The sequence below is a fragment of the Rhinoraja longicauda genome, chromosome 32 (assembly GCF_053455715.1).
Source record: "Rhinoraja longicauda isolate Sanriku21f chromosome 32, sRhiLon1.1, whole genome shotgun sequence".
In the NCBI taxonomy this organism is placed as follows: Eukaryota; Metazoa; Chordata; class Chondrichthyes; order Rajiformes; family Arhynchobatidae; genus Rhinoraja; species Rhinoraja longicauda.
The window spans coordinates 2,442,175-2,467,110 of record NC_135984.1 but is presented as its reverse complement, the minus strand read 5'-3'; the positions used below and the strand labels follow the sequence as shown (position 1 = coordinate 2,467,110).

At 40.2% G+C, this 24,936-nt stretch overlaps 1 protein-coding gene across 2 annotated transcripts in view; it reads right to left on the bottom strand.

Annotated features, from left to right (window-relative positions):
• sorl1 (sortilin-related receptor, L(DLR class) A repeats containing) overlaps positions 1–24,936 on the bottom strand; it is a 118,410-nt gene that overhangs the window by 33,622 nt on the left and 59,852 nt on the right. For both annotated transcript variants that reach the window (XM_078426831.1, XM_078426832.1), the window contains exons 19-31: positions 22,953–23,044; positions 20,761–21,007; positions 18,760–18,898; positions 17,379–17,549; positions 14,564–14,677; positions 13,996–14,118; positions 11,706–11,825; positions 10,341–10,466; positions 7,837–7,947; positions 6,879–7,010; positions 3,010–3,141; positions 2,180–2,314; positions 1,280–1,438 (exon numbers count right to left, since the gene is read on the bottom strand). In XM_078426831.1, the coding sequence (XP_078282957.1) occupies positions 1,280–1,438; positions 2,180–2,314; positions 3,010–3,141; positions 6,879–7,010; positions 7,837–7,947; positions 10,341–10,466; positions 11,706–11,825; positions 13,996–14,118; positions 14,564–14,677; positions 17,379–17,549; positions 18,760–18,898; positions 20,761–21,007; positions 22,953–23,044 (1,801 nt within the window). The remainder of the gene's footprint in view (positions 1–1,279; positions 1,439–2,179; positions 2,315–3,009; positions 3,142–6,878; positions 7,011–7,836; positions 7,948–10,340; positions 10,467–11,705; positions 11,826–13,995; positions 14,119–14,563; positions 14,678–17,378; positions 17,550–18,759; positions 18,899–20,760; positions 21,008–22,952; positions 23,045–24,936) is intronic.

Below are 24,936 nucleotides of genomic sequence, written 5' to 3'. Positions count from 1 at the left end.
TGTAAATTGCCCCTAATGTGTAGGCAGTGGATGAAAATGTGGAATAACATAGAACTAGTGTGAATGGCGATCAATGGTCGGTGTGGACCTTGTGTACTGAACAGAGAACCAGTTTCAAACTGACTCCATACTGCAAATAGGACATAGTTCATTGGCTGTCAAGGGCTTTCCAAATTATATTTATCTCTGATATTCAGACGTATTACAAAATAACTAAAATAAGACTCTAGACGTTAGAAGGCAGCACGGTGGCGCAGTGGTAGAATTGCTACCTTACAGCGCCAGAGACCCATGTTCAATCCTGACTATGGGTGCTGTCTGTACAGAGTTTGTATGTTCTCTCTGTGACCACGTGGGTTTTCTCTGGGTGCTCAGGTTTTCCTCTACACTCCAAAGATGAACAGATTTGTAGGTTAATTGGCTTCAGTAAAGATTGTAAATTGTTCCTAGTGTGCAGGATAGTGCTAATGTAAGGGGATTGCTGGTTGGCGCAGACTCAGTGGGCCAAAGGGCTTGTTGTATCTACAAAACCAAAACGACTAAAATACCTTTCAAAAATTGCAATTAAAAGCATAAAAAACTAACAACTAATTAAAAGTAATGCACCTAGTCTTCTTCATAGGATCATTAACTCCATTTCTATGCCAGTCCCTCAAATGCAACGTGAGGGGCAGATGCATGGGGCATGTGGATATTGTCTTTCACAAGTTACTACTGTGTAATGGTGTGTTCAGCAGAATCTGACATGTGAACTGTCCAATGCACCAGCATGGTTCAGCAAATGTTTTTAACAGGCTGTTTAAACAACAGCAGCTGAAAAACAATATTCTCGAAAATCATAGCCCTTGATGTCGGAAAAGCAATTGCCAATAATGGCACCAACTAAAATAATTGTAAGAACTTTCTTATAAAATATGGGCGTGCACATTTATTAGAGAATGGTTCTTGGTGCAGTATCCACGAAAACCAAAATTCACAGGAATTAATATGGCATTAACTCTGAAGGACAGGAATTAATGTGGCATTAACTCTGAAGGAACCCCAATCTTCAACCAGTCCCAGCTGTGGTAAATTTAGGATTTTCTTTGATCAAAATTAGCAGTGCAATATATATTAATGGGATACATTTCTACATTACATTTACTGATGGTGGCAGGCACTTTCAACTCAAGGCTCGCACAAGAAAGAGGCATAAAGGAACCCCCAATATTTTTCAACATAAATTATCTCCAATAAAACGAGATGTAGTGTTAGACCATCTATCACGATTTGCATTTACCTGAAAAAGTTGGGCAACCTTCCTCATCAGAACCATCCCGACAGTCTTCGTAAGAGTCACACACCCAATGGTTTACAATGCATCCCCCAGAATTACATCTGAAGTGGTTGGGGCCACAACTCGAAGGAACTTCAGTAGTATGTGGAACAGGATTCGAACCTAAAACAGATGTAGTCAACGTTTTTGGGCTTCTGAATAAGAAATGAATTTAACAAGTCTTCAGCAACCTCTCGATCAACATCATAGATATAAGGAACTGATCATTGACTTCAGAACAGGTAAGCTAGGTGATCACATGCCACTTTTCATTGGTGGGTCAGCTATGGAGAAAGTTAGCATCTTCAAATTCCTCAGTTTTCATATTGCCAGGCCTGGGCCCAGCACATATAGATGTAATCATGAAGACAACACACCAGTGCTTTCATTTTCTTAGAAGTTTAAAAAGATTCAGCATGTCACCAAATACTCTAGATTCTTCTACAGATGCAACATAGAATGGGTCCTGCTGGGTACATGGGTGCTTGGCATGGCAATTCCAAAGCACGGGAACTCAAGAGGCGATAGAGTGGTGGACTCCAGCTAGTTCATCACGGGCACAGCCCTCCCCACCATTGAAAGCATCTAGATGATGTTTTGCCTAGAGAAGGCGGCATCGATCATCAAGGATTTCTGCCAGCCTAACCCGACCAGCGGATACACATCTGTAATAATCCCATCTTCCACCACTTAGCCCATAGCCTTCCGTGCCTAGGTGATTTAAGTGTTTGTCTTAAATGCTGTCAGTTGCCAAGCATAAGGAAGAAGAGATAAAAAATGGCAATTATCTTCTACCATCAGTTATGTTGCATTTTATCCATAAATTCCATCAATAAATAATAGTTTAGACAATTGTGTTTATACCAGGGCAGCCATCTTCATCAGACCAGTCTCCACAGTCATTCTCTCCATCACATTTCCACCATATTGGTACACATTTTTCATTCTGGCAACTGAACTGAAAGTACTTCATGCAAGAAGGTGCTTCGGTGGGATATCCTGCAAAGATTCAAAAACCATGAATAACTGATCAGGATTTGTTTTTTCAAAAAAAATTAGCAACTTGATAAGAAATGCAAGAAATAAAACTGATGCACACTGTGTAAAGTAATTCATTTCACGAGAAGGAGAAATTGCTGGCAATGTATTCATGGTCTATCCCAAATTGTGAAGTCAGTTAAACCAACCTTATTAGTAGATGCAAGGAACTGCAGATGCTGGCTAACAAAAAAAGACACAATGTGCTGAAGTAACTCAGCAGGCCAGAAACGCCAGCTATCTGTGTTTTCCAGAGATGCTACCTGACCCTCTGAACTACTCCAGCAAGTTGTGTAACTTATTGCTAGTCTGGAGCTGCCAAGAGGACCAAACTGGGCAAGAACTAACAGATTTATTTTCCAAACGCCAAAAGTGAACCAGGTCAGTTTTAAAATCTGATATTTTAATGCTTGCTATTATTAGCTTTCTTAAAAAAATCCTATTTAATCATCGGTCAAATTGCCCAGTGCTGTGGTAAGATTCAAAGTCATTTCTCTAAATCATTGGTTGAAAACCCTGACTGTGAGACCAGTAGTTAAATGCTACGTTATCATATCTGTTTTGCAAAGAAAAAAAAAATGTTTTTAATCAAAGCTAAAGATAGATTTTATACTAACAACAACGGCCAGGGTGTAGATAAGACTTTGTATACTTACTACAATTTGTTTCATCTGAGTAATCGCCACAGTCATCCACCCCATCACATTTCCATTCCATGCTAATGCACACTCCATTCCAGCATTTGAAACTGAAGGGCTCACAGGATCGATTGAACTCCGCTGTCCCGCCTATCAATACAAGCATCAATAGGATTCGATCGTAGATTATTATCAATTCAGATAAGTTAATAATTATCATTTAAACTTTAAAGCAATAAATGCTGGAAGTGGGCTAACTATTGTTGTAGATCTCAGGAACCTTTTTAAATAATGCTAGTCGCTTGCACTTTGGTCAAATAAAGAATCCCACCTGAAGCATTAACTAATTTTTCTCTTTTCTAAATAACCTACTGACATCAAAGAGTCATAGAACACAGAAACAAGCCTTTCTGCTCAACTTGCCTGTGTTGACCAAGATGCCCCATCCACACTAGACCCACCTGCCAGCAGTTGGCCCATATCCCTCTAAACATTTTCTATCCATGTACCTGTTCAAATGTCTTTTAATTGTTATGTTACCTGCTTCGACTACTGCTCTGGCTGCTTGTTCCATACACCCACAATCTGCTGTGTGAAAAAGGTTGCCCTCAGGTGCCTATTAAATCTTTCCTCACCTGAAACTCATGCCCCTGGTGACTGATTCCCCGAGTTGCCCAACATATCAAAAGCCCCTGAGCATTCACACTATCTATTTCCCTCATAATCATATACACCTCTCTCAGATCGCCCCTAAGACTACTGCGCTATGAGAAATAACGTCCTAGCCTGCCCAACCTCTCCCTTTAGCTCAGGCCCTCAAGTCATGGCAATAGCCTCGTAAATCATCTCTGCACTCTATCCAGCTTAACCATATTCTTCCGATACCAGAGTGATCTAAACAGAACACAATACTCCAAATGTGGCCTCACAAATGTATTATATAACTGTAACATAACATTCCAACTTCTATGTGCAGGAAAGAACTGCAGAGGTTGGTTTAAATCGAAGGTAGACACAAAACACTGGAGTAACTCAGCGGGACAGGCAGCATCTCTGGAGAGAAGGAATGGGTGACGTATCGGGTCGAGACCCTTCTTCAGTCTGAAGAAGGGTCTCGACACAAAACGTCACCCATTCCTTCTCTCCAGAGATGCTGCGTGTCCCACTGAGTTACACCAGCATTTTGTGTCTACACCCCAACTTCTATACCCAATACCCTAACTGATGAAGGCCAATGTAAAGAAAGCCTTCTTGACCACCCTATCTACTTGTGGTGCCACTCTCAAGGAACTGTACCAGCCCTCTAGATCTCTCTGCTCTACAACACTCCCCAGGGCCCTGCCATTCACTGTCAAGATCCTGCCCTCATCAGACTTCCCAAAATACAGCAATTGCCTGCATTAAACTCCATTAACAATTCCAAAGGCCACAGGCCAAACGGATCAAAATCCTGCTGTAATTGTTGATAACCATCTACAATATCTACAATACCGCCCACTGTAGTGTCCCCTGCAAACTTACTAATCAGGCCTTCTTCATTCTAATCCAAATCATATATATAGACCACAAACAGCAATGGGCCCAGCACCGGTCCCTGAGGCACACCACTAGTCACAGGCCTCCAGTCCGAACAAAAACCTTCCACCTTCACCTTCTGCTTATTTGCATGAAGCCAATTCTCTATCCAGTCAGTTATATCTCCCTGGATCCCAAGCGATCTAACCTTCCAAAGAAGCCTACCATGTAGAATCTTATCAAATGCCTCGTTGAAGTCCTTATGGACAACGTCTGTGGCTTTGCCCTCATCAACCTTCTTGGCTACTCCTTCAAAAAACTCAACCAGAATTACAAGATACAATCTCCCACGTACAAATCTCCTGTCTATCCAATTCCATATATATCTATCTAACGGAACTCTCTCCATTAACGAACACAAAAAGCTGGAGTAACTCAGCAGGGCAGGCAACATCTCAAGAGAGAAGGAATAGGTGACGTTTTAGGTCGAGACCCTTCTTCAGAAGAAGTCGTAAGAAGGGTCTCAACCTGAAACGTCACCCATTCCTTCTCTCCAGAGATCCTGCCTGTCCCGCTGAGTTACTCCAGCATTTTGGATCTATTTTCGGTTGTTCCTTCCTACACCTCTCCATTACTTTCCGACCACAGATGTTAGGCTCACTGGTCTATAATTCCTAGGCTTTTCCTTACAGCCACTTCATTAAAAAAAGGCACAAAATTAGCCACCCTCTAGTCTTTTGGCACATCATTTGCATCTAATGATTTACATATCTTTGCCCGGGAGATTTATCTACTTTTATTTTATGGAGAGCCAAGTTTCCATGCGAGGCTCAATAATTCAGAATTGCCAGGTCCAATCTACTCCAGGGCCTTGTGTAGATGAACTAAACTCCCAAATGTTGATCAATCCTGAATAACAGGCCCATCACAGATATTGATAGAAATTTCAACTGTCCCAAGAAGCCTGCCAGCCAATGTTTCTAGCTAAACACCAATAGTTCCGGCAAGATAAACATTAAGCTTTCCAATCACGAGGAAAGGGCACACACTTCTACCTCAGTCAGCAGCTTTAATTTGGCATAAGGAATCACCAACTCATAAGGTATTGCTTTCCCTGTTTAAAATTTGGATTAGAAACACAAAATAGTCTCAATGGGAAGAGGATATAATGAATAACAGATAAACTGCTGGTGATTTTTCAGTCTTTATCAAACTGCAAGAGTCAGTGAATTTGTACATGTCAACGCTGATTGTCAAAACCCCACCAGCAAATTAATTTTTAAATATCCAATTTCTGCTTTCCAGCTATGGATTAGTTTCAACTCCAATAGTTACATTCACTGTTGAAAAACTGAGTCACATTTGGATTGAACTCGTGATTCAGTATTTTTTTCCTGAGAAATGCTGCAAACAGGGGAACAAAAGAACATTTATGTAATCTGAGATTTTCTATGCATTCTTCAAATTCCTAACGCCAGTCGGTATTTTACCAATTATCTTTGTTATTCTGGGTCATGCTTGGTTTGAGTTGAATGTTTCTCATGCATACAAGCATAACTGTAGATTACAGTCAGTTGTGAAAATAACTTTGGATGGGACATTACTTGCGCTTTTAATATGTGTGGATGCATCCTACTTCAGCGGACATTTAGTCTCAACAATATAAAGTAGAAAAAGGCGGGGTGGAAAAGGTTTCACAAAGCAAAGTTTTAAAATGGTTATGAAATGTTCTCAGTGAGCAGATATAAGGCCAAATGAAATCAGTATTTCTGAGAATTGATGCCCAATGTGTCGATTAAAGTAATTTCAGCCAGGATAGTGTGCAGGGCTCCATAATTGACAAACTCTAACAACCAGGCAAAAAATAAAAGACGGTACAGTTATTTTGTCAGAATTCCTGCTCCTGCTGACTGCTCAATTGACCCATGCACACTAGTTAACGATCCGTCTTAGATGTAACACTATCCAAAGTTATAAAAGCCGATTGCCACTTGGTCGCAATGCCTATACAGTTGCTCCTCAACTTACGATGGGGTCACGTTCCGATAAACCCATCGCAAACCGAAAATATCATAAGTCGAAAATGCATTTGATACATCTGATCACGTGGCCGGAAGCGAGCTGCGGCTCGCTGCCAATGCCCAGCTTTTGCACCATTGTAAAGTCGAAGCATCGTAAGTCAAGGCATCATAAGCTGAGGAGCATCTGTATGTAGAATGGCCACATGGAGTACAAGGAGGATCAATTTTCTTCCCCAAAATGGTCATCCAATTTGACAACGTGGTAGAACATAAATTCAATTAGCAAATCATGGTCTACAGATGTTGCCGCATATGGTTTTAATATGATAGAGAATACTGAAGAGAACGTACTACAAGATGCGTAATTTGGATCTTCATCTGAAGCATCATCACATTGTTGGGTTCCATCACAAACCATCTCTTTCGGCAGGCATTGACGTCCATTCTTACAGGCAAACTCAAAATATCGAGAACACAATGGGTCTGGCAAAATTAATAAAAGGAAGCGTGGTAACATTCAGGTTTAATATTTCAATACAGCAGCAACTCTCACTTCCACAGATCCTACACGAAAATCATCTCAAGCCATTTCAAAATGCAGGAATATCTTATTATTAACGTCTGGGAAAGTGGGAATCACATACCCTTAAGTTGGAATATCGAATGTGCATTCCATGAATTTTACATTGGGCATTTATAACAGATTATATTGAAAAGTAGGAAGGAAAAACAACTACAGTGCAGTCACCTGAATCTTAGGAATTCAGAAACAAAGTATTGGGAAGCAAGTAGTACAAGAATTTAATTACATAAAATGTAAAATAATTCCACATACAAATCTAAGTAGAACCTTAAATTCCCTTGATCAAAAATTACTTGTCCTATTATTAACTATGATAAAGATATCACTATGAACAAGTTTTTTCAATAATTTCTACTTCTGCATGAATAATAATCAATTTTATTTTAACTCATCTAAAATGTTAATATACAATCATGTTATATTTTATGTGAGCTTTTTAATGCACCAATGTGCTATATATTGCTATTCCAATCTCAATATTACAGAGCAGCCAAACTGAATTATGTATGTATAATTATGGAGCTGTGGAATTGTACAGCATGGGAAGAGGCCATTCTGCCCATCTGGTTCTGACTAACCAGTTTTTCTTTCGTATTAATCTCATTGCCCAGCACTTAGTCTCTAGGTCTCCATGTCAAAGCAATTCAATTGGCATTCTAGACATTTCTTAAAAGTAGACCGTTGAAGTCATAGTTGAGAGTTTTAAAAAAACGTTAAAGTACTCACTGCAGTTTTGCTCATCTAATCCATCTGGACAGTCTGTGACACCATTGCAACGTTCAGTCATTCCAATACATGTACCATTTTTACATTTAAATCCATTGCAATCTGTCTTCGCTGCGTGATAGCATATGATTGAGAAGAAAATGCATCAAGACATTTTGGAAACAAAAGAGCACGTTCAACTTCTATTATATGTACTAATTCGCCAACACTATTCTGATATTATGTTGACTTTTACAAATAGTTACAAAACTAAGCTAGAATTTACTTAATGTACCTAATTGACTTGAATTTCACATTGAGTAATGTAACCTAATTGAAAAATGAAAATAGATGTGAAAAAGCTAAACAAAAATCATTTCTGCACACATTGAGATCTTCATAATTCAGGTACAGATTAACTTTGCTTCATTTGTCTTAATACTGAACAGAGGGGCAAAACATAGACTCAGAACTTTGGCCCACAATTTTGTGCTGAATGTGATACCACGCTAAACTAATCTCTTCTGCCCACATGCATTCCAGATCCCTCTATTCCTTGCTTGCCTATGTAATAGGCTCATAAACATCACAACCCTGATCGCTTCCACCACCACCGCTGGCAGCACGTTCTAGGCATCCACCACTCTGGGTGGAAGGAAAAATAAATAAACTTGCCCCAAACTGACCTTCCAGTTATTCCCTTGAGTCTGTCAACGTTTCCACATTGGGGAAAAAGTTTTGATTGTCTACCCTATATCTGACTCTCACAATTTTATATACTATCAGGTCTCCCCTTAGAATCTGATGTTCCAGAAAAAAAACCAATCCAAGTTTGTCCAACCTCCCTTTATAGTAAATACCCTCTAATCCAGGAGGCATTCTGGTAAAACTCATCTGCACCCTTTCCAAAGCTTCCACATTTCCTTCCTGTAATGTGGTGATCAGAACAGCACACAAATTCGGCCTAACCAATATTATATAAAGCTGCAATACGATTTCCTGACTGTTGTACTCATTGGCTCAAGAAATGAAGGCAAACATACAAGTTGCTTTCTTTGCCATTAGTTGTACTGCTACTTTAAGGGAGCTATGGACTTGGACCCCACAACCCCTCTGAACTTCAATGCTGTTAAGCATCTTGCCAATAACTGTATACTCTCCCCATACCTTTGACCTCCCAGATTGCATTACCTCACACTTGCCCATATTAAACTCCAGCTGCCATTTCTCCACCCTTATCTGTAACTAATTTACAATAGCTATATCCTTTGACAGCCTCTTCACTGTCCACAACAACAATTTTTTGGCGTCTGCAACCTTGCTAACCAACCCATCTACATTTATGTCCAAGTAGTTTATAAATTATATGTCATAAACAGAGGTTCCTCCATTAAACCTGTGGAAAACCATTGGTCACAAACCTCCAGCCAGATTAACACCCTTCCATCACTATTGTCTTCTATTGGTAAACTAGTTCTGAATCCAAACTACAGTCACTGTGGATCCCACACATCTTAATCTTCTGAACACAAAAAGCTGGAATAACTCAGCGGGACAGACAGCATCTCTGGAGAGAAGGAATAGGTGACGTTTCGGAAGAACGGTCTCAACCCGAAATGTCACCCATTCTTTCCCTCCAGAGATGCTGCCTGTCCCACTGAGTAACTCCAGCTTTTTGTGTCCATCTTCGGTTTAAACCAGCATCTGCAGTTCCTTCCAACACTCTTAATCTTCTGGGTCAGCCTACCATCAGGGACTCTGTCAAATGCCTTTGTCGCATCGTTAAAACACTCTATCTAGTTTCAAGACGTGATCTGCTGGGGATAAAACCGTTCTACCTGTCCCCAATTATCCCATACTCTTCCAAGTGCGAGTAGATCTTATCCCAAAGAATCTTGTGCAATAGCTTCCCTACCACTGACAAGAGGATCAGGGGTCTGCAAACTCCTGGATTATCTCTAGTTCCTTTCTTAAAGGAACAACATTTAACAGTTGGTTAAATTAACTGTATAAAATGTTAATATCAATTTAGGCAATTTATCATTAGAACGATTTATCAAACAATTCCAAGATCATCACACACTCAAAGTGACTAAAATTCATATCCACTATTTGCAAGGCCAATAAATCACAACAACTATATTTCTATTAAGATTATTTTCATAAATTAGACTAATCCACACAGAAATATTAAAAATTACTTGCTTTCTTCTGCTAAACTGTAATTTATCGTATTAAGTAAGTAAAAACCATGTAGACGTTTTGTGCTTTCTAAGTTTAAAACATTTGGATTATTATTTCCTGTTCACCTCCTCTTCCACCTGTACTCATAAATACATTTATATAGAATACACTGGTAGACAGAGACATTCATAACCTGCTTTTGATTCAAATATAAAAGACTATTACCTGGTCTGAACTTTTGACACTATTAAAATATCTTAGTTAAATATTATCAAATTCCAGACTGTACTGCCAAGACACAAAAAGACATGAATACCACAGGCATCCCACAGGATTCTCACCACAGAGATTAGTGTCTTCATCACTTTCATCAAAGCAATCATCATCTCCATCACAAAGCCACTCATGCTGGATGCAGTTACCATTATGGCATGTAAAGTCCAGAGGGTCACAGCTTTGCTTATTTGCTAAAGAAAATATTTGTATTTAGTGAATGTTCCAGAAAATCATCAATATAATTATACACGCTTCTAGAGATAACAATGCTCTGCTACATACGGCAGCAAAGGTGCAATCTCGACAAACTTCATTCTTCACATAGAGGGCAGTGGTTTTCAATTAAATGAATAGCTCAAGTGTCAAATGGAGCAGATAATTTACAGTGCCACATAAATTAAATTTGCTACTTTTGAAAGTGTCATGTTGAAAACATTCAAATGTGACATTTCATCAAGCAACATGATATGGATTAGCTCCCAATTTGCAATAAATTGCACAGTTTCCTCAAAGCAGGGGTCACAGCATCGTAGAATATAGACACAGGCCATTCAGTCCAACTTGCCCTAGCCAACCGTGAATATCTCTGTTTACACTATATCCCAGCACCTGGTGCATTGCCTTCTATGCCCAAGGGAGTTAAGTGCTCATCTAGATACTCCTTACATGCTACCAGCCACCCACCTTCAACTTCTCTCTCAAGCGTACACTCCAGGTACTTGGCACTCTCTGGGTGAAGGAGATTCCCCTCAGATTCCCTCTAAATCACTTCAAGTTTACCCTAATCCTGCCTGTGATTTTCTGTAACCCCTCTTAGCCTTTATAATTTCCCTTTTAAGTACCTCCCGACATTTCTTATATTCTAAACATGCCTTGCTCGCCATTATTCCCTTATCTGTACGCATGCTTTTTAATTTTTTTATCCAACCCTCAATACCCCTTGACATCCAAAACCTCACACGAATTCTGTGGTCTTGTACATGTGGTTCTGATTGTTACATGAGGGTAAACATACCCAATTGAAAATGAAATATCTTTCCTATGCTCCAGCCAATTCATAACCCATCCATCGCTAAATTTATTTGCCAATGAAACAAAATTTAAAAAGATCAAATTTAATAACCATAACTTTACTGTGTTTATCTTTCATAAGTATTATAATCTATTTCTGGGTCCTGGCTCTCCTGCTTCATTGTGGAAGCTGGAGCTGTTCTGAAACACATATTAATCAAATAAATGACCAATGGACTGGAAATGAACTGTGGTGTTTGGAAAAGAAATACAGAACATTGCTTATTTTTAAACTCAATTTGAACATTTTCCAAATTGAGCTGAGTGAATATCACATTACTCTGCGAGAGAACAACTTAAATAATCAGGAATAAATAAGGTTGAATGAAGCAAGTTCACACAAGTACGTGGTTACTTACAGGTGCAGTTTGCTTCATCTGACCAATCTCGGCAGTCATTGTCCCCATCACATATCCATGAGTTGCGGATGCACAAGCCATTGGCACAAGTAAACTCATCAGTCGTACAGGTATTAAATGCTGTTGAGGTTTAGAGAAACGAAAATTGTAATACCAGTTATATACACAGAAGGCTGAATTTATAGGAAGGAACTGCAGATGTTGGTTTAAACCGAAGATAGACACAAAAACCTGAAGCAACTCAGCGGGACAGGCGGCATCTCTGGAGAGAAGTAATGGGTGATGTTTCAGGTTGAGACCCTTCTTCAGACTAGTCTGAAGAAGGGTCTCGACCCAAAACGTCACCCATTCCTTCTCTCCAGAGATGCTGCTTGTCCAACTGATTTACTCCAGCTTTTTGTGTCCATCTTAGACTGAAATAATATATCTGCACACTTATTATTTGACTTTAAAAAAGCCACAAGATATTTCTCAACTCAAATGGATCGATGGCAATGTAACCATGTGCAGTTATTTAACCTTATATTAATAAATATTTTACATCAGGTGAATACACCGTCAAATCTAAATGCTTGATTTGGTAGTTGGCTCTACTTTATATTTAGAATAAAACCCCATTGTTTAGAGCAAATAAATTATTGTTCACTTGAACAGCCAAGGGCCAACTTTGCCACACCACAAAGATTACACATCTTATTTGTTTATCCCTAAACTTTAAAAACAAATTATTGCAGCCTGCAGTTAAAAGAACTTTAATTCATCACTTGCAGGTTGAGTCCAAGAAATGGGAAAAAACATTTTTGCAACGGAATAAATAGCCAGTCATTGACATAATAATGAAGACATCCTTATTTAAAAGGTGTATTCATCGTCTATTTTAACATTTCTACATTTTGACTGGGAGCCAATGCTAATGGTCCTCAGTTGGTTACAAGGAATCTGTTGCTTTTCACAAAGTTGGTGATGCAATAACATGCTGCCAGGGTAAGTGTGGAAGCAGACATGATAGCAACATTTAGCAGGCATTTAGACAGGTACGGATACAGGTACGCAGTCTTGTGCAGGCGGATGGGATTAGTTCAAACTGGCAATATGATAGCGCAGGCATTGTGGGCTGAAGGGCTTGTTGTATCTTCTAAGAAATAACACCATTTAGTACAAACTTCTCAACAAAAATCTTGATAAATATTGATCTCTTGCATGGGAAGGATCACGATTAACCTCCAATTGGTTACATTCAAATTTCTCTTCCATCTTAAAACAGGTTAAATTATATTGGAGCAGGATACAATTTTGTGATACGTTAGAATTGGAATATCAAACATGATCTCGTAACGCCATGGCCCCTCCCATCAAACATGACCAATTTCAGCAACGGGGATGTGGAGGATCTGAAATCACAGAAAAGGAATGGGCCATACAGGAAACTATTTCAGCTCCTGCACTTGATCAGACCGAGGTTGCTGCATGCCCCCTGGTGGAGATGAGTTTAAAGTGCAAAACATTTATAACAAGAGAGTCAAGAGTGTTTGTGTCTGCGTGTGCCCGAGTGTGTGTGTGTGTGTGTGTGTGTGTGTGCCCGAGTGTGTGTGTGTGTGTGAGTGTGTGTGTGCCCATGTGTGTGTGTGTGTCTGTGTGTCCCAGTGTGTGTGTGTGTGTGTGTGTGTGTGTGTGTGCCCGAGTGTGTGTGTGCTTGTGGCCCGAGTGTGTGTGTGTGTGTGTGTGCCCGTGTGTCTGTGTGTCCCAGTGTGTGTGTGTGTGTGTGTGTCTGTGTGTCCCAGTGTGTGTGTGTGTGTGTGTGTGTGTCTGTGTGTCCCAGAGTGTGTGTGTGCGTGTGTGCCCGAGTGTGTGTGTGTGTGTGTGTGCGTGTGTGCCCACGTGTGTGTGTGTCTGTGCCTTTGTGAATCTGTGCCTTTTGTGTCTGTGTCTGCGGGAATTTTTATATACCTGCCGGAGGAGGTTGTTGAGAAAGGCACTATCACAATGTTTAAGAAACCTTTAGACAGTTACATGGATAGGACTGATTTAGAGGGGTATGGGCCAACCACAGGCTAAACACTGTATACCTCACGTGCGCTACTCTACATAGTTGTGAGGATATTTGGACATTTTAGGGATATTGAAGTGGAAGTCCTGTGACGGTGCAGAGCCTTGCCGCTGATCTTCAACATATGGAATCATACAACCAACCGATCTTTAAATGGAGGCCGGCCATAACAAAACTATAACACAACAATTTGGCAGAGGATAATTATTTAGAAAATGTGGATAAAGGTATTAAGCCACTTACTGCAGTGCTCCTCATCACTATTATCTCCACAGTCATCTTCACGATCGCACACGTATGCTGCTGGAATACAGATCCCCGAAGATCGACACTTAAACTGAGATTTGAGATCACAAAGACCCGTGGCTGTGAAACAGGTAAAAAGGGTTCATGCTTACCAACCAGTGTTTGTACATGATAAGATTAAAATTGCCGTCCCGTTTTACCAGGACCAAAGAAATCCACAGAACGGCTGAATTTCTATTAAACCGGTAAGCACAATGACTTTCATAAACAACATGCTTGGCAGACTAAAGAAGTCTGAAGAAGGGTCTCGACCCGAAACGTCACCCATTCCTTCTCTCCCGAGATGCTGCCCGACCTGCTGAGTTACTCCAGCATTTTGTGAATAAATACCTGGCAGACTAAAGGAAACACGGGTGAAAAGGATAAAATTGTAAGGTTTAACTGGTGAGGCCTTACACCACAACTCACAAGTTTCAGTTACGCCATGGAAAATTTTATTATTGTCGCATTATTTCAGAGATAGTTACATAATATTTATCAGGTACTAATTCCAGGTGGTACTTACGACAATCTGTTTCATCACTGTAGTCACCACAGTCATCATCATGGTCACACTTCCAAATGCTGCTGATACATTTTCCATTGGAGCATTCATACTGGCTAGGCGTGCAATTATGCTCTATAATGCAATAAAAATAAACAAAAGTTGCTCCAAGCCAAAGCCAAGTTAAAGTGCCCGTTGGGATGATTGCTAATGAATGCGTCACTTGAGGGATATAGGGGAAAACATTAAGAAATTAGGAGGGCAAAAAGGGTCATGAAATAACCTTGGCAAGTAGAATTAAAAATAATCTAATAACCTTTTACAGGTATATTAGAAGCAAGGGGGCAGCTAAGGAAAGAAGAGGTCTCCTCAGGATTCAGAGGAGCAATCTATGTGTGAGCCAGGGAATATGAACAAGATCCTAAATGAATACTTCTCCCCAGTATTCGCCAGGGAAAGGACAGAAAATAGGTGCAGGAGGCCATTTGGCCCTTCAAGCCAGCACCGCCATTCATTGTGATCATGGTTGATCATCCACAATCAGTAACCTGTGCCTGCCTTCTCCCCATATCCCCCGATTCCATTAGCCCCTAGAGCTCTATCTAACACCGGGACATGGAGGTCAGAAAGTTAAGAGAGGGATACGCTGATATTTGACAGCACCTCGGAACCAGGGAGGATGTTCTTAAAATATTAGAATACATTTGGGTGGATAAACCCCAGGGCCTGATGGGATCTATCCCAAGATGTTAATGGATGTTAGGGAGGAGATTAGTGGGATATTTATCATTCTTATAACTTTCCCAGCACTAAGAGAGATGCCCACTGGTAACAGTTGGGGCAAATGGTTTGGTTCCACGCTGTACGACTATGACTCCATGACATGGATGAAGGTTTCATTAACAGATGAACTAAAGTGGGGGGAAGTCAAAACATAAGAGAAAAGAGCTAGTTTCAGTAACTAAATTGTCAGAAACCCATCTCAGATTAAACATGAAACCGAGTTTGGGCAATTGAACTATAAGACCATTAATAACAATATTTTTATTTTAATTAATCCAAAAATCAAGACAGCATTTATAATCCTCCATTCATTGTCTTTGGGGCAATGGTGATGGAGCTTTCTGAAATTCTGTGGCTCATGAACCAGTGAGGTAGGAAATGCTAGGGTTCTGGGCCTACAACCATGAGTTAGTATGGTCCATGACACGTGAGGGTGATAGTCTCACATGCTTGCTCTCTATATCTTCCTGAGCTTGTGGGCTTGGGATATGCTGGCAAAAAAATGCCAGTACCTGCAGTGCATCTTGCAGACGATAGAAATTACAATCATGATGTGATGGTAGAGTAAATAATTTAAAGATGAAGGATGGGTGCCAACTAAGTGAGCCACTTTGTTCTGGATGGTGTTGACTATCTTTGGAGTTGCATCTATTCAAATAATTGGAGTGTAATCCACCATGCCGTGGAGATGTTTAATGGTTCTGGAGTGTCAGAGCACAATTCACATACCACAGAATTCAGCTTCTGACCACCTTTGAATCCACAGTATTTATAGGTCAATCAATTTAACTTTCAGGTCAATAGTAACTCTTAGAATATTAATGGCATGATATTTCATCATTGTAATGTCATGGGGAGGTGGCAAACCCTCATCAGAAGCAGTCATTGTTCAGCACCAAGGTAGCATGAGTGCAAACCTTCAATTTTATTCATTGTGTTTGGAATCATTTTGTTGTTATTTGGATGTTTATTCTGTTATTTTAATACAAACAATGCTACATATTTTGTAGCATTTCCAGGTTGATAGCCAATATTTAGATACGCCTGGTTCTTCTGATATGCATCACCGCACCCTTCATTGAGCCACAGCCCAATTTTGGTGGAAAACAATTTCCCAACTAATTCAACAGACCATTTCCATGGAATAACTTTTTTTCCTTCATCTTGATTTTACTAGCGGTCAAGCAGAAAAATCCTTCAGGTCTTTACCAGCTAGGCCCACATAACCCAATGCTGGGTGAGAGTAATCGATGAAGATTGGATGGATCACTTCCTCCCTGCTGGCATTAGGAAATTACACTAGGATGTCGATGAATGAATCTGCCCCATGGCCTCAACAACACAATTCTATGGTTATGAAACTATTCGCAAATTGGTTAAGTCAGCTTTAGGGCAGCCAATTCAATTCATGATGCAAATTCCTAATTATTTATGAACTGAGGTAAGAAGAAACTTTTTCACCCAGAGAGTTATGAATTTGTGGAATGGCAGTGGAGGCCAATTCACTGGATGAATTTAAAAGAGAGTTAGATAGAGGTCTAGGGGCTAGTGGAATTAAGGGATATGGGAGAAAGCAGGCACATGTTACTGATTGTGGATGATCAGCCGTGATCACAATGAATGGCAGTGCTGGCTCGAAGGGCCAAATGGCCTCCTCCTGCACCTATTTTCTATGTTTTCTATGTTTCTACATTGCAGAGGTGCCCACGCTGTGTTCGACTTCCTTCTTGTCAAGTAAATGCACAGGTTGTTTACATGCTATCTTTATAGTTTTACTTTTATTTTAATGTGGTCTTACTATTTTATTATGTAGTTTTATTATCTTCTTATGTAGTCTTAATGTCTTGAGTGGTGACGGGTAATGGAAGGAGGTATATAAAGATTATATGCACGATTATATGCACATATTCATTTTCAGTAGAAATGATCATCAGGAACATGGCAATATTTCAACTGATTTCTATCATAATATTATTTGAATCTAATAAATAAATGACATTGTGGGCCATTACACAGAATATAAAGATCACCAGCTGCAAGTAAAGGCACTCACCTTGTCGCACACAGGTGGTGTTCCTGAGATAATAACCATGTGGACATTCACAATTAACATCCCCAGATGACAAAACCAAGCTCTTCACTCCATCAGGACATACACATCGTTTCCCGTTTGGTTTCGGCAGACAAAGCAAACTGCAGGTCTTTGATACACATGCATTGCTGCCTTTAAAAGGAATTAAAAATCTCAGAAAAATTACAAACAATAATTTGAGAGTGTAAATCTGAACATCACCCGAAGGTATCACAAAATGCTGGAGTAACTCAGTAGGTCAGGCAGAATCTCTGGAGAGAAGGAATGTGTGACGTTTCGGGTCGAGATCCTTCTTCAGACTGATGGACTGAAGAAGGGTCTCGACCCGAAATGTCACACATTCCTTCTCCCCAGAGATGCTGCCTGGCCTGCTGAGTTACTCCAGCATTTTGTGATACCTTCGATTTGTACCAGCATCTGCAGTTATTTTCCTACACCTCTGAACATCACCCAATCTTTTCTCTTTCCAGATGTGACAGCATGCGTACACCGATTCTCTCCCCCTCTTTCAAAGCTGGCTCTAATCTTCAGAAATACTCGAGTGAGTTAATACATGTACATAATGTAAAACAAAGCTGCTGTTTGAGTCACTAATAATAGTTAGGTGTTCAAGTGCCCCAAATTAGATATTCTACATATTCATAATAGTCACCAGCAGAACATTAAATAGAAATTTACAGATCCTGCAGCACAGGCTTAGAATCATCAGATAACTGCTTCACTCCATCGGCCTCCTGTCCTTCATGGCCTCATGAATGGTGTCAATACCTTCAACTGTCTGAGTAAAATACTCTGGAATTCCTTTCCTGAACCTCGAATCAAACACCCCCTTAAAAGCTCTTCTTTTCTGATTAAACTTTTACTATTCTTTTTTTGGCATGGTGCAAATTATTTCCTGATAACGTTCTATGTAGCATCTTGGAACTATTTCTATATTTAAGGTACCATCCAAATGCAAGTTATTATTAATGCAATTGATTGATGCAATTAGAGCTACTTTTGGATATTAGTAAAATGTTGTGTTTTGCAATTTAATTTTGCAAACAAAACAGCTAATGTACTTATCTGGAATGCTGGAAACAAACATTTCCATTATAAATTGTTAACTTTTATTCTCCCACTAGAAGTATGCCCAGACACTTAGATGACCTGCTGATGTATGATCTTTGATGACAAAAGTATAGTCCAATAATAATTTACTGTCTTCTATGACTTCCCTTAACTTCTCATCTACGTTTTTGGCGATGCTAGAACATATTTCAGCACTGTACATATTTTGCTGGCATGCACCAAAGTAAACAGAGCAAATGTTACATCCAGAAAGATTCTGTACAGGTGTTACCTGTAGCCTTGCCCTTGTAGAAAACTTTCATATCCATTACTCCAGTTAAACCAGTGACCAAGGTTTCCACCCCCGAGCCATCATGCTTATACGCTCGAAAGATGCTCAGCTGTGACCAATCATCCCAGTAGATTTGATCCTAAAAAGAGTATTGAATAACCGAGACTCAATATTTATTGGAATTATACATGTTCATATTATTGAAACTTCCTCACTAAAAAACTCACATTCATTACAATATCTATCCTTGTATTCCACAATCTCATGAAATCTCACACTCATAATTATCAAATTGCAGTGTCTTATGTAATGTGGTAGCCAAACCCACAACCCAAAGTCTAACAAGCATTAAGCGAGTTAACAGAAGATCCTGGATGAGCCGAAAAAGTTGATCAGGGCAGTAGCAGAATTTAATACTTCATTTCAATTAGTGTTCTAGGATCCTTATGGTAACTTAAATTAGACCAGTTTAACAGAGAGAGGTAAGGGAAGCAGTTCATGTTTTTCCAGTGTCTCACCATGAACCTTTGTTGTCAAAGTGCAGTATTTTGCGATGTTGACAGACTGGTGGAGGATTTTTTCCTGTCTATGCTGAGTGTAAGGCTCGTCTTATCATAAGCTTCAGTGAATGGAGCAATAATGACTTAGAGATTGGCCTCCAAATGTGTGCAAAGGCAAGCATCATCTGCATACTACAGCTCATCTTCTGAGGTTGGTGAGGTTGAGGCTATTGCATCCTGTATATATTTTTGGAGTTCCTAGGTTGTGAAGATCATGTCTGCTGTGCATCAAGACAAACAGAATTCACTCTGGAGTTTGGGAAGCAACTCTTCGGCAACTGGGAGGAGGCAGTTGATGAGGATCCTGGCAATAATTTTCCCTGTGCCAGACAGCACGGAGACATCTCTGCAGTTCCTATAGCCTTGTCTCCATTCTTACAGACAGGCACGTCTATGGGACCTTCATCCCCAACACATCAAATCTGGCAAGATCACGAGGTTATGGACTCACCACCAATCTTTAAGTACCATCAGCTCCTGAGACATTGCTGCTTTTTCAGCTGTGATATGGACCTTGACTTGTTATTAGTGGCAGCAAGACCGAACCAAACAGGTTGCTTTGGAATCCAGTCAAGGGCACGTACATCAAGGACATAGTTGTAGTTGAGGAGGTGTCCGAGGTGTTCCTTCCAGTGGACACTAGCCTGATGGTTTCAGTCCTATACAGCTATGGTTCATCAGTGAATCATCACCCGAGTCAACAGGATGTGCACTCAAGTCCCATGCCAAAGATTTAAGCATAAAACCTAACCTGATGCAGAGGGAATAGCGCAATGCTGAAGACGCCATTTTTAAGACGAGATCGTAAATCTTGGTTCTTTCTGACTTTTTAGGTGGAGGCAACAATTCATGATAACGAAAGGGCAGGGCAATTATTCTCAGTGATCTGACCAATATTTACCCTTCAATTAACATCTTACAAACAAAGTTTATCCGGTGATTATCCCATTTCTGTTGTTAAGGAGTTTGACAAAAACATTTGCTACATTACAACAGCAAGTTGATTTTAATTTTACTTTGCTGGGCGTTGGACTGTTTTGAGGCACTGAAAGATGCTATTAAATGATAAGTATTAAAAATAAAAGCCTATTTGCCAGAATTGCTCATGAAGACAGACTTGCCAGAGAATGGCACCCAGCACTTGAAGAACTGACCCTGTATACTTTTGCTTTGGTGCTTGCTTTTGAAAAGCTCCACAAAAAACTCCAGAAAATTAAAGAACTAATTTTATGAAAAGGAGTAACCAGCCAAATCACTTGCTTATTTATTTCAATGCTAAAGAAACTCAAAATAACCCAATACCAGAAGGGGATAGTTTCACAGCTAAATTTCTGAAGGATTAGAAATCATATATGAGACTACATCAGCATTTGATTTGATAAGTATCACAATTCAAAAATCATTCTGACCAGCCACTGGCCCAACAATCAAAGCCATTTACCTTGAAGACACTGATAGCATATGGATGAGGAAGGTTCTGTATTAGTACTGATCTCTGACCACCATTTAAATCTGCTCTTTCAATACGATCAACATAAGCTTCAGTCCAGTAGATCCAAGATCCATCCACAGTAATTCCGTTAGGCCATCTAATACCATCAGAAATGAGTCGAGTGGCGTGTGATGCATCCATCTCACTTCTGTAAATTCCAACTGCATCTTTTCCCCAGTCTGTCCAAAACATCAGTCTAAAGAGAGATTTCCAAGACAGTTATAATTTGCCTTCTTACACAATATAGGTTCAAAGAAATTCACACCACATTAGGAGATTATGGGACCTAGAGCCTCAATTCTGGCATTCTAATGTACTTTTCCAGTTCTTGGCAGTCAAGGTAAAGCCCATCAAACGCATATCCAAGTACTTTAAATTCAATACGGGTTCATCGCCAATCACCCGCAGTGACAATCATTGTCAACTTGCTTTTCAACTGTTTAGATGAATGCTTGATATTTTTCCTTCCTTGTTATTGATGCTCTGCCAAGTGACACAAACCCTCGCTATCTCATCTGTGTAAGCCCTTTTAATTTTATGTATCAATTAATATTCCCTCAGCCTTCACTGTTCCAAAGAAAACAAGCAGTCAATCCTGCCACAGAACTAATATTTTCCAGTCTTGGCATTGTCCCAGTGTATCCACTCCGTGCCTCCCAAGTGCTTTCACATCTCTCCTCACAGATGACGACCAGAAATGTACAACTAATCAATGTTTTCCATTTCCAAAATAAGCTCCCTGTGCCCTGGCCAATATGGAGCGCTGTTAACATGGCATTTACAGCTACTTCAGATTTATGCACAAGCTTTCCAATAACCCTCTGCTTCTCAATGTTTTTCAGAAGTTTATCATCAATTGCATATCCTCCACTTGTCTGCCGTCCGGAAATGCACTACACCTTGTTTCTCCAAATCCAATTCCAATGGCCCAATGAGTCCATTTACATCTCCCTGCCACTTGCAACTTTCTTCCCAGAAACCACAAAACTACAAAGACACCAGTTTAGGAACATGGAGCGTACCCAAGTCCTCTACTTCTCTTCAGTCCAGTCACCTACATCAAGTTTATATAAATCCTATTAAATGTGGACAATAAATCTGACTGGATCCCCAGATGAACAACATAGAGGTTGCAGATTGGACATCCGTCTCCCCACTTCTACTTTCAACATCAAAAATGAGGACACGGGGTCTAGGTATTTTAGAACTAAATGATTTCTGTTGATAATTGACATGCATTATCCACCCAAATAGCTCACTAAATAAATGGACCATCAAATCAAGGCGATGGCAACTATACTTAGGAAAGGAAAGCAGTTTGGTCTATAAAAAGCTGCTTACAATACCTCTTGTAATATGACGTTGATCCACTGGATGGCGCAAAAACATTCAGTGTATAATGTCTATCAGCACCCTCTAGTGTTATGAAAATCTAACTTCATTGAGTCAACTTAGAGCCATGGAGTATTACAGCATGGAAACAAGCCTTTCATGTGGCTAAGATGTGGCTGAGCTACAATCCCATTTGCCAACTTGACAAACACCAAAATGAATATAACTACTTCATAAAAACATCAACATCCAGAATTCTGAAGAAGGGTCTCGACCTGAAACGTCGCCCATTCCTTCTCTCCAGTGATGCTGCCTGTCCCGCTGAGTTACTCCAGCATTTTGTGTCTAACTCTAATTCAATGGCAACTGATCTCACCATAGTTTAGACAGACCTTATAGGAAGGCTTTATTTTCAAATACAGAAGTGGTCTGTCTGTTTTTGTTGGGACAGTGCCAGTACAAAAAGGAGTTAATGTAGGTATGGTGTAATCAGCCCAGGTCATCTGATTATCACATAATTGCTCACCATGGTAGAGGAAGATTAAAAAACGAAAAGGTCCCAGACTGGACCAGCAAAGTATTTAGGGCACTTTTAAGTGCATTGATGCCTTCTTTGCATGTGCACACAAGGGCTTCGGATCAAAGCTGTAAAGATTTGCTGGTTAGAACTACTGTGGAATCTGCATGACATTTTGAGAGTCTTTTTCCCAAACGGGAAGTGTAACTCTCCACAGCAATCTATCGATCTTCATATCACAACAAATGATATTAAACATACAAGGACACGTTCAAAAATGTTCAAAACTTACCCTAAAGTGGGAACTAGTACAAGAGCCCTTGGACGGTCCAATATGGTGGAATTCAAGAGAGTGAGACGAAGGTCACCATCAGGGTTAGAAACCTAATAAGTAATTAAAATAAAATAAAATTTGTATTTATGGTCCTCCTTAAGCTTTGTTAGTGTCCAAATGAGATTGGAGTTCCCACTTGCTGCTGTGGAATGTATTGATGCCACATTGTTTGCATTAAAACATTTAATTTATTATTTGGAATCATAAAAACACCACAATGCAAGAGGAGGTGTAGGAAAATAACTGCAGATGCTGGTACAAATCAAAGGTATTTATTCACAAAATGCTGGAGTAACTCAGCAGGTCAGACAGCATCTCAAGAGAGAAGGAATGGGTGACGTTTCGGGTCCAGACCCTTCTTCAGACTGATGTCAGGGAGGCGGGACAAAGAAAGGATATAGGTGGAGACAGGAAGATAGAGGGAGAAGTGGGAAGGGGAGGGGAAGAGAGGGACAGAGGAACTATCTAAAGTTGGAGAAGTTAATGTTCATACCGCTGGGCTGCAAGCTGCCCAAGCGAAATATGAGGCGCTGTTCCTCCAATTTCCGGTGGGTCTCACTATGGCACTGGACGAGGCCCGTGACAGAAAGGTCAGACTGGGAGTGGGAGGGGGAGTTGAAGTGCTCAGCCACCGGGAGATCAGGTTGGTTAAGGCGGACTGAGCGAAGGTGTTGAGCGAAATGATCGCCGAGACTGCGTTTGGTTTCGCCGATGTAAAGAGGATATCAGTCATCGTAATGACAAACTTAAAACTGGTTAAACTGAGTTGTCCATATATTATTTTTAAATGCCATCTAAATGCAAACATTCAGCTGCAATGCTTCATCAGGGAACGTTTCACAGCAAGGTACATGCTCCACGTTTTGGTACTCCCTCCATGAAAACACCTGAAGAGCAACTCAAATTCCTTCCATTCGCAGCATCTCTATTTTATAGTAGGTTTCATATTCAAAAGATTTGCAACGGCCAAACTGAACCTTGTTACAAACATCATACAAATGGCGAATTACACTTTTTACATTGTACATTTTATTGGGTGATAATTGACTAAATACATTGTACCTTACCATTGTTCCTTTCCAAAACTGCTCAAGAAAATTGCCTTCTGGAACCACTATTTTTTTTATTCGGTGAAGGTACAACCCTTACTCTGTTGACTATGGTTGAAGATTCACTCATTGAGCAAATGTAGTGTGTTATAATTACTCTCTTACTTTCACTTTGTAGATGATAGAAAGACTTGGGGGGTCAGTTGAATCAAGTCAATCATAATACTCAGGTTCTGACCTGCTGACGTTGTGAATCTGTGGAATTCTCTGCCTCAGAAGGCAGTGGAGGCCAATTCTCTGAATGCATTCAAGAGAGAGCTAGATAGAGCTCTTAAGGATAGCGGAGTCAGGGGGTATGGGGAGAAGACAGGAACGGGGTACTGATTGAGAATGATCAGCCATGATCACATTGAATGGTGGTGCTGGCTCGAAGGGCCGAATAGCCTACTCCAGCACCTATTGTCTATTGGCTATTGTCTGCTTATGCAGCCACTGTATTTACTCTCTGCTCTTGTTAGGACTCTGTTCAAATTTACTCTCAGGACTATTTGGGTGTGAAATTCAATGATGGTAATGCCATTGAATGTTGAGAGGAGGTGGTTAGGAGATCAGCCCATCATTGGATGGGAGTGATTCATCTGACATTCATGATGTGTTTGCCACATCAGTCCCAACTCAAATGTGGTTGGGTGGTCATGCTTCATTTGGGCATTGACTACTTCATGATCTGAGAAAATGGAAATGGAACCAAACACTGTGCGGCCATCAGCCAACAAACCCACTTCCACGTCTTGACTGAGAACTTATCTTTGATGAAACCACCGATGATCAATGGGCGTAGCACATTATCCTGAAGAATTCCCGCACTGATATGCTGGGGCTGGGATGACTGG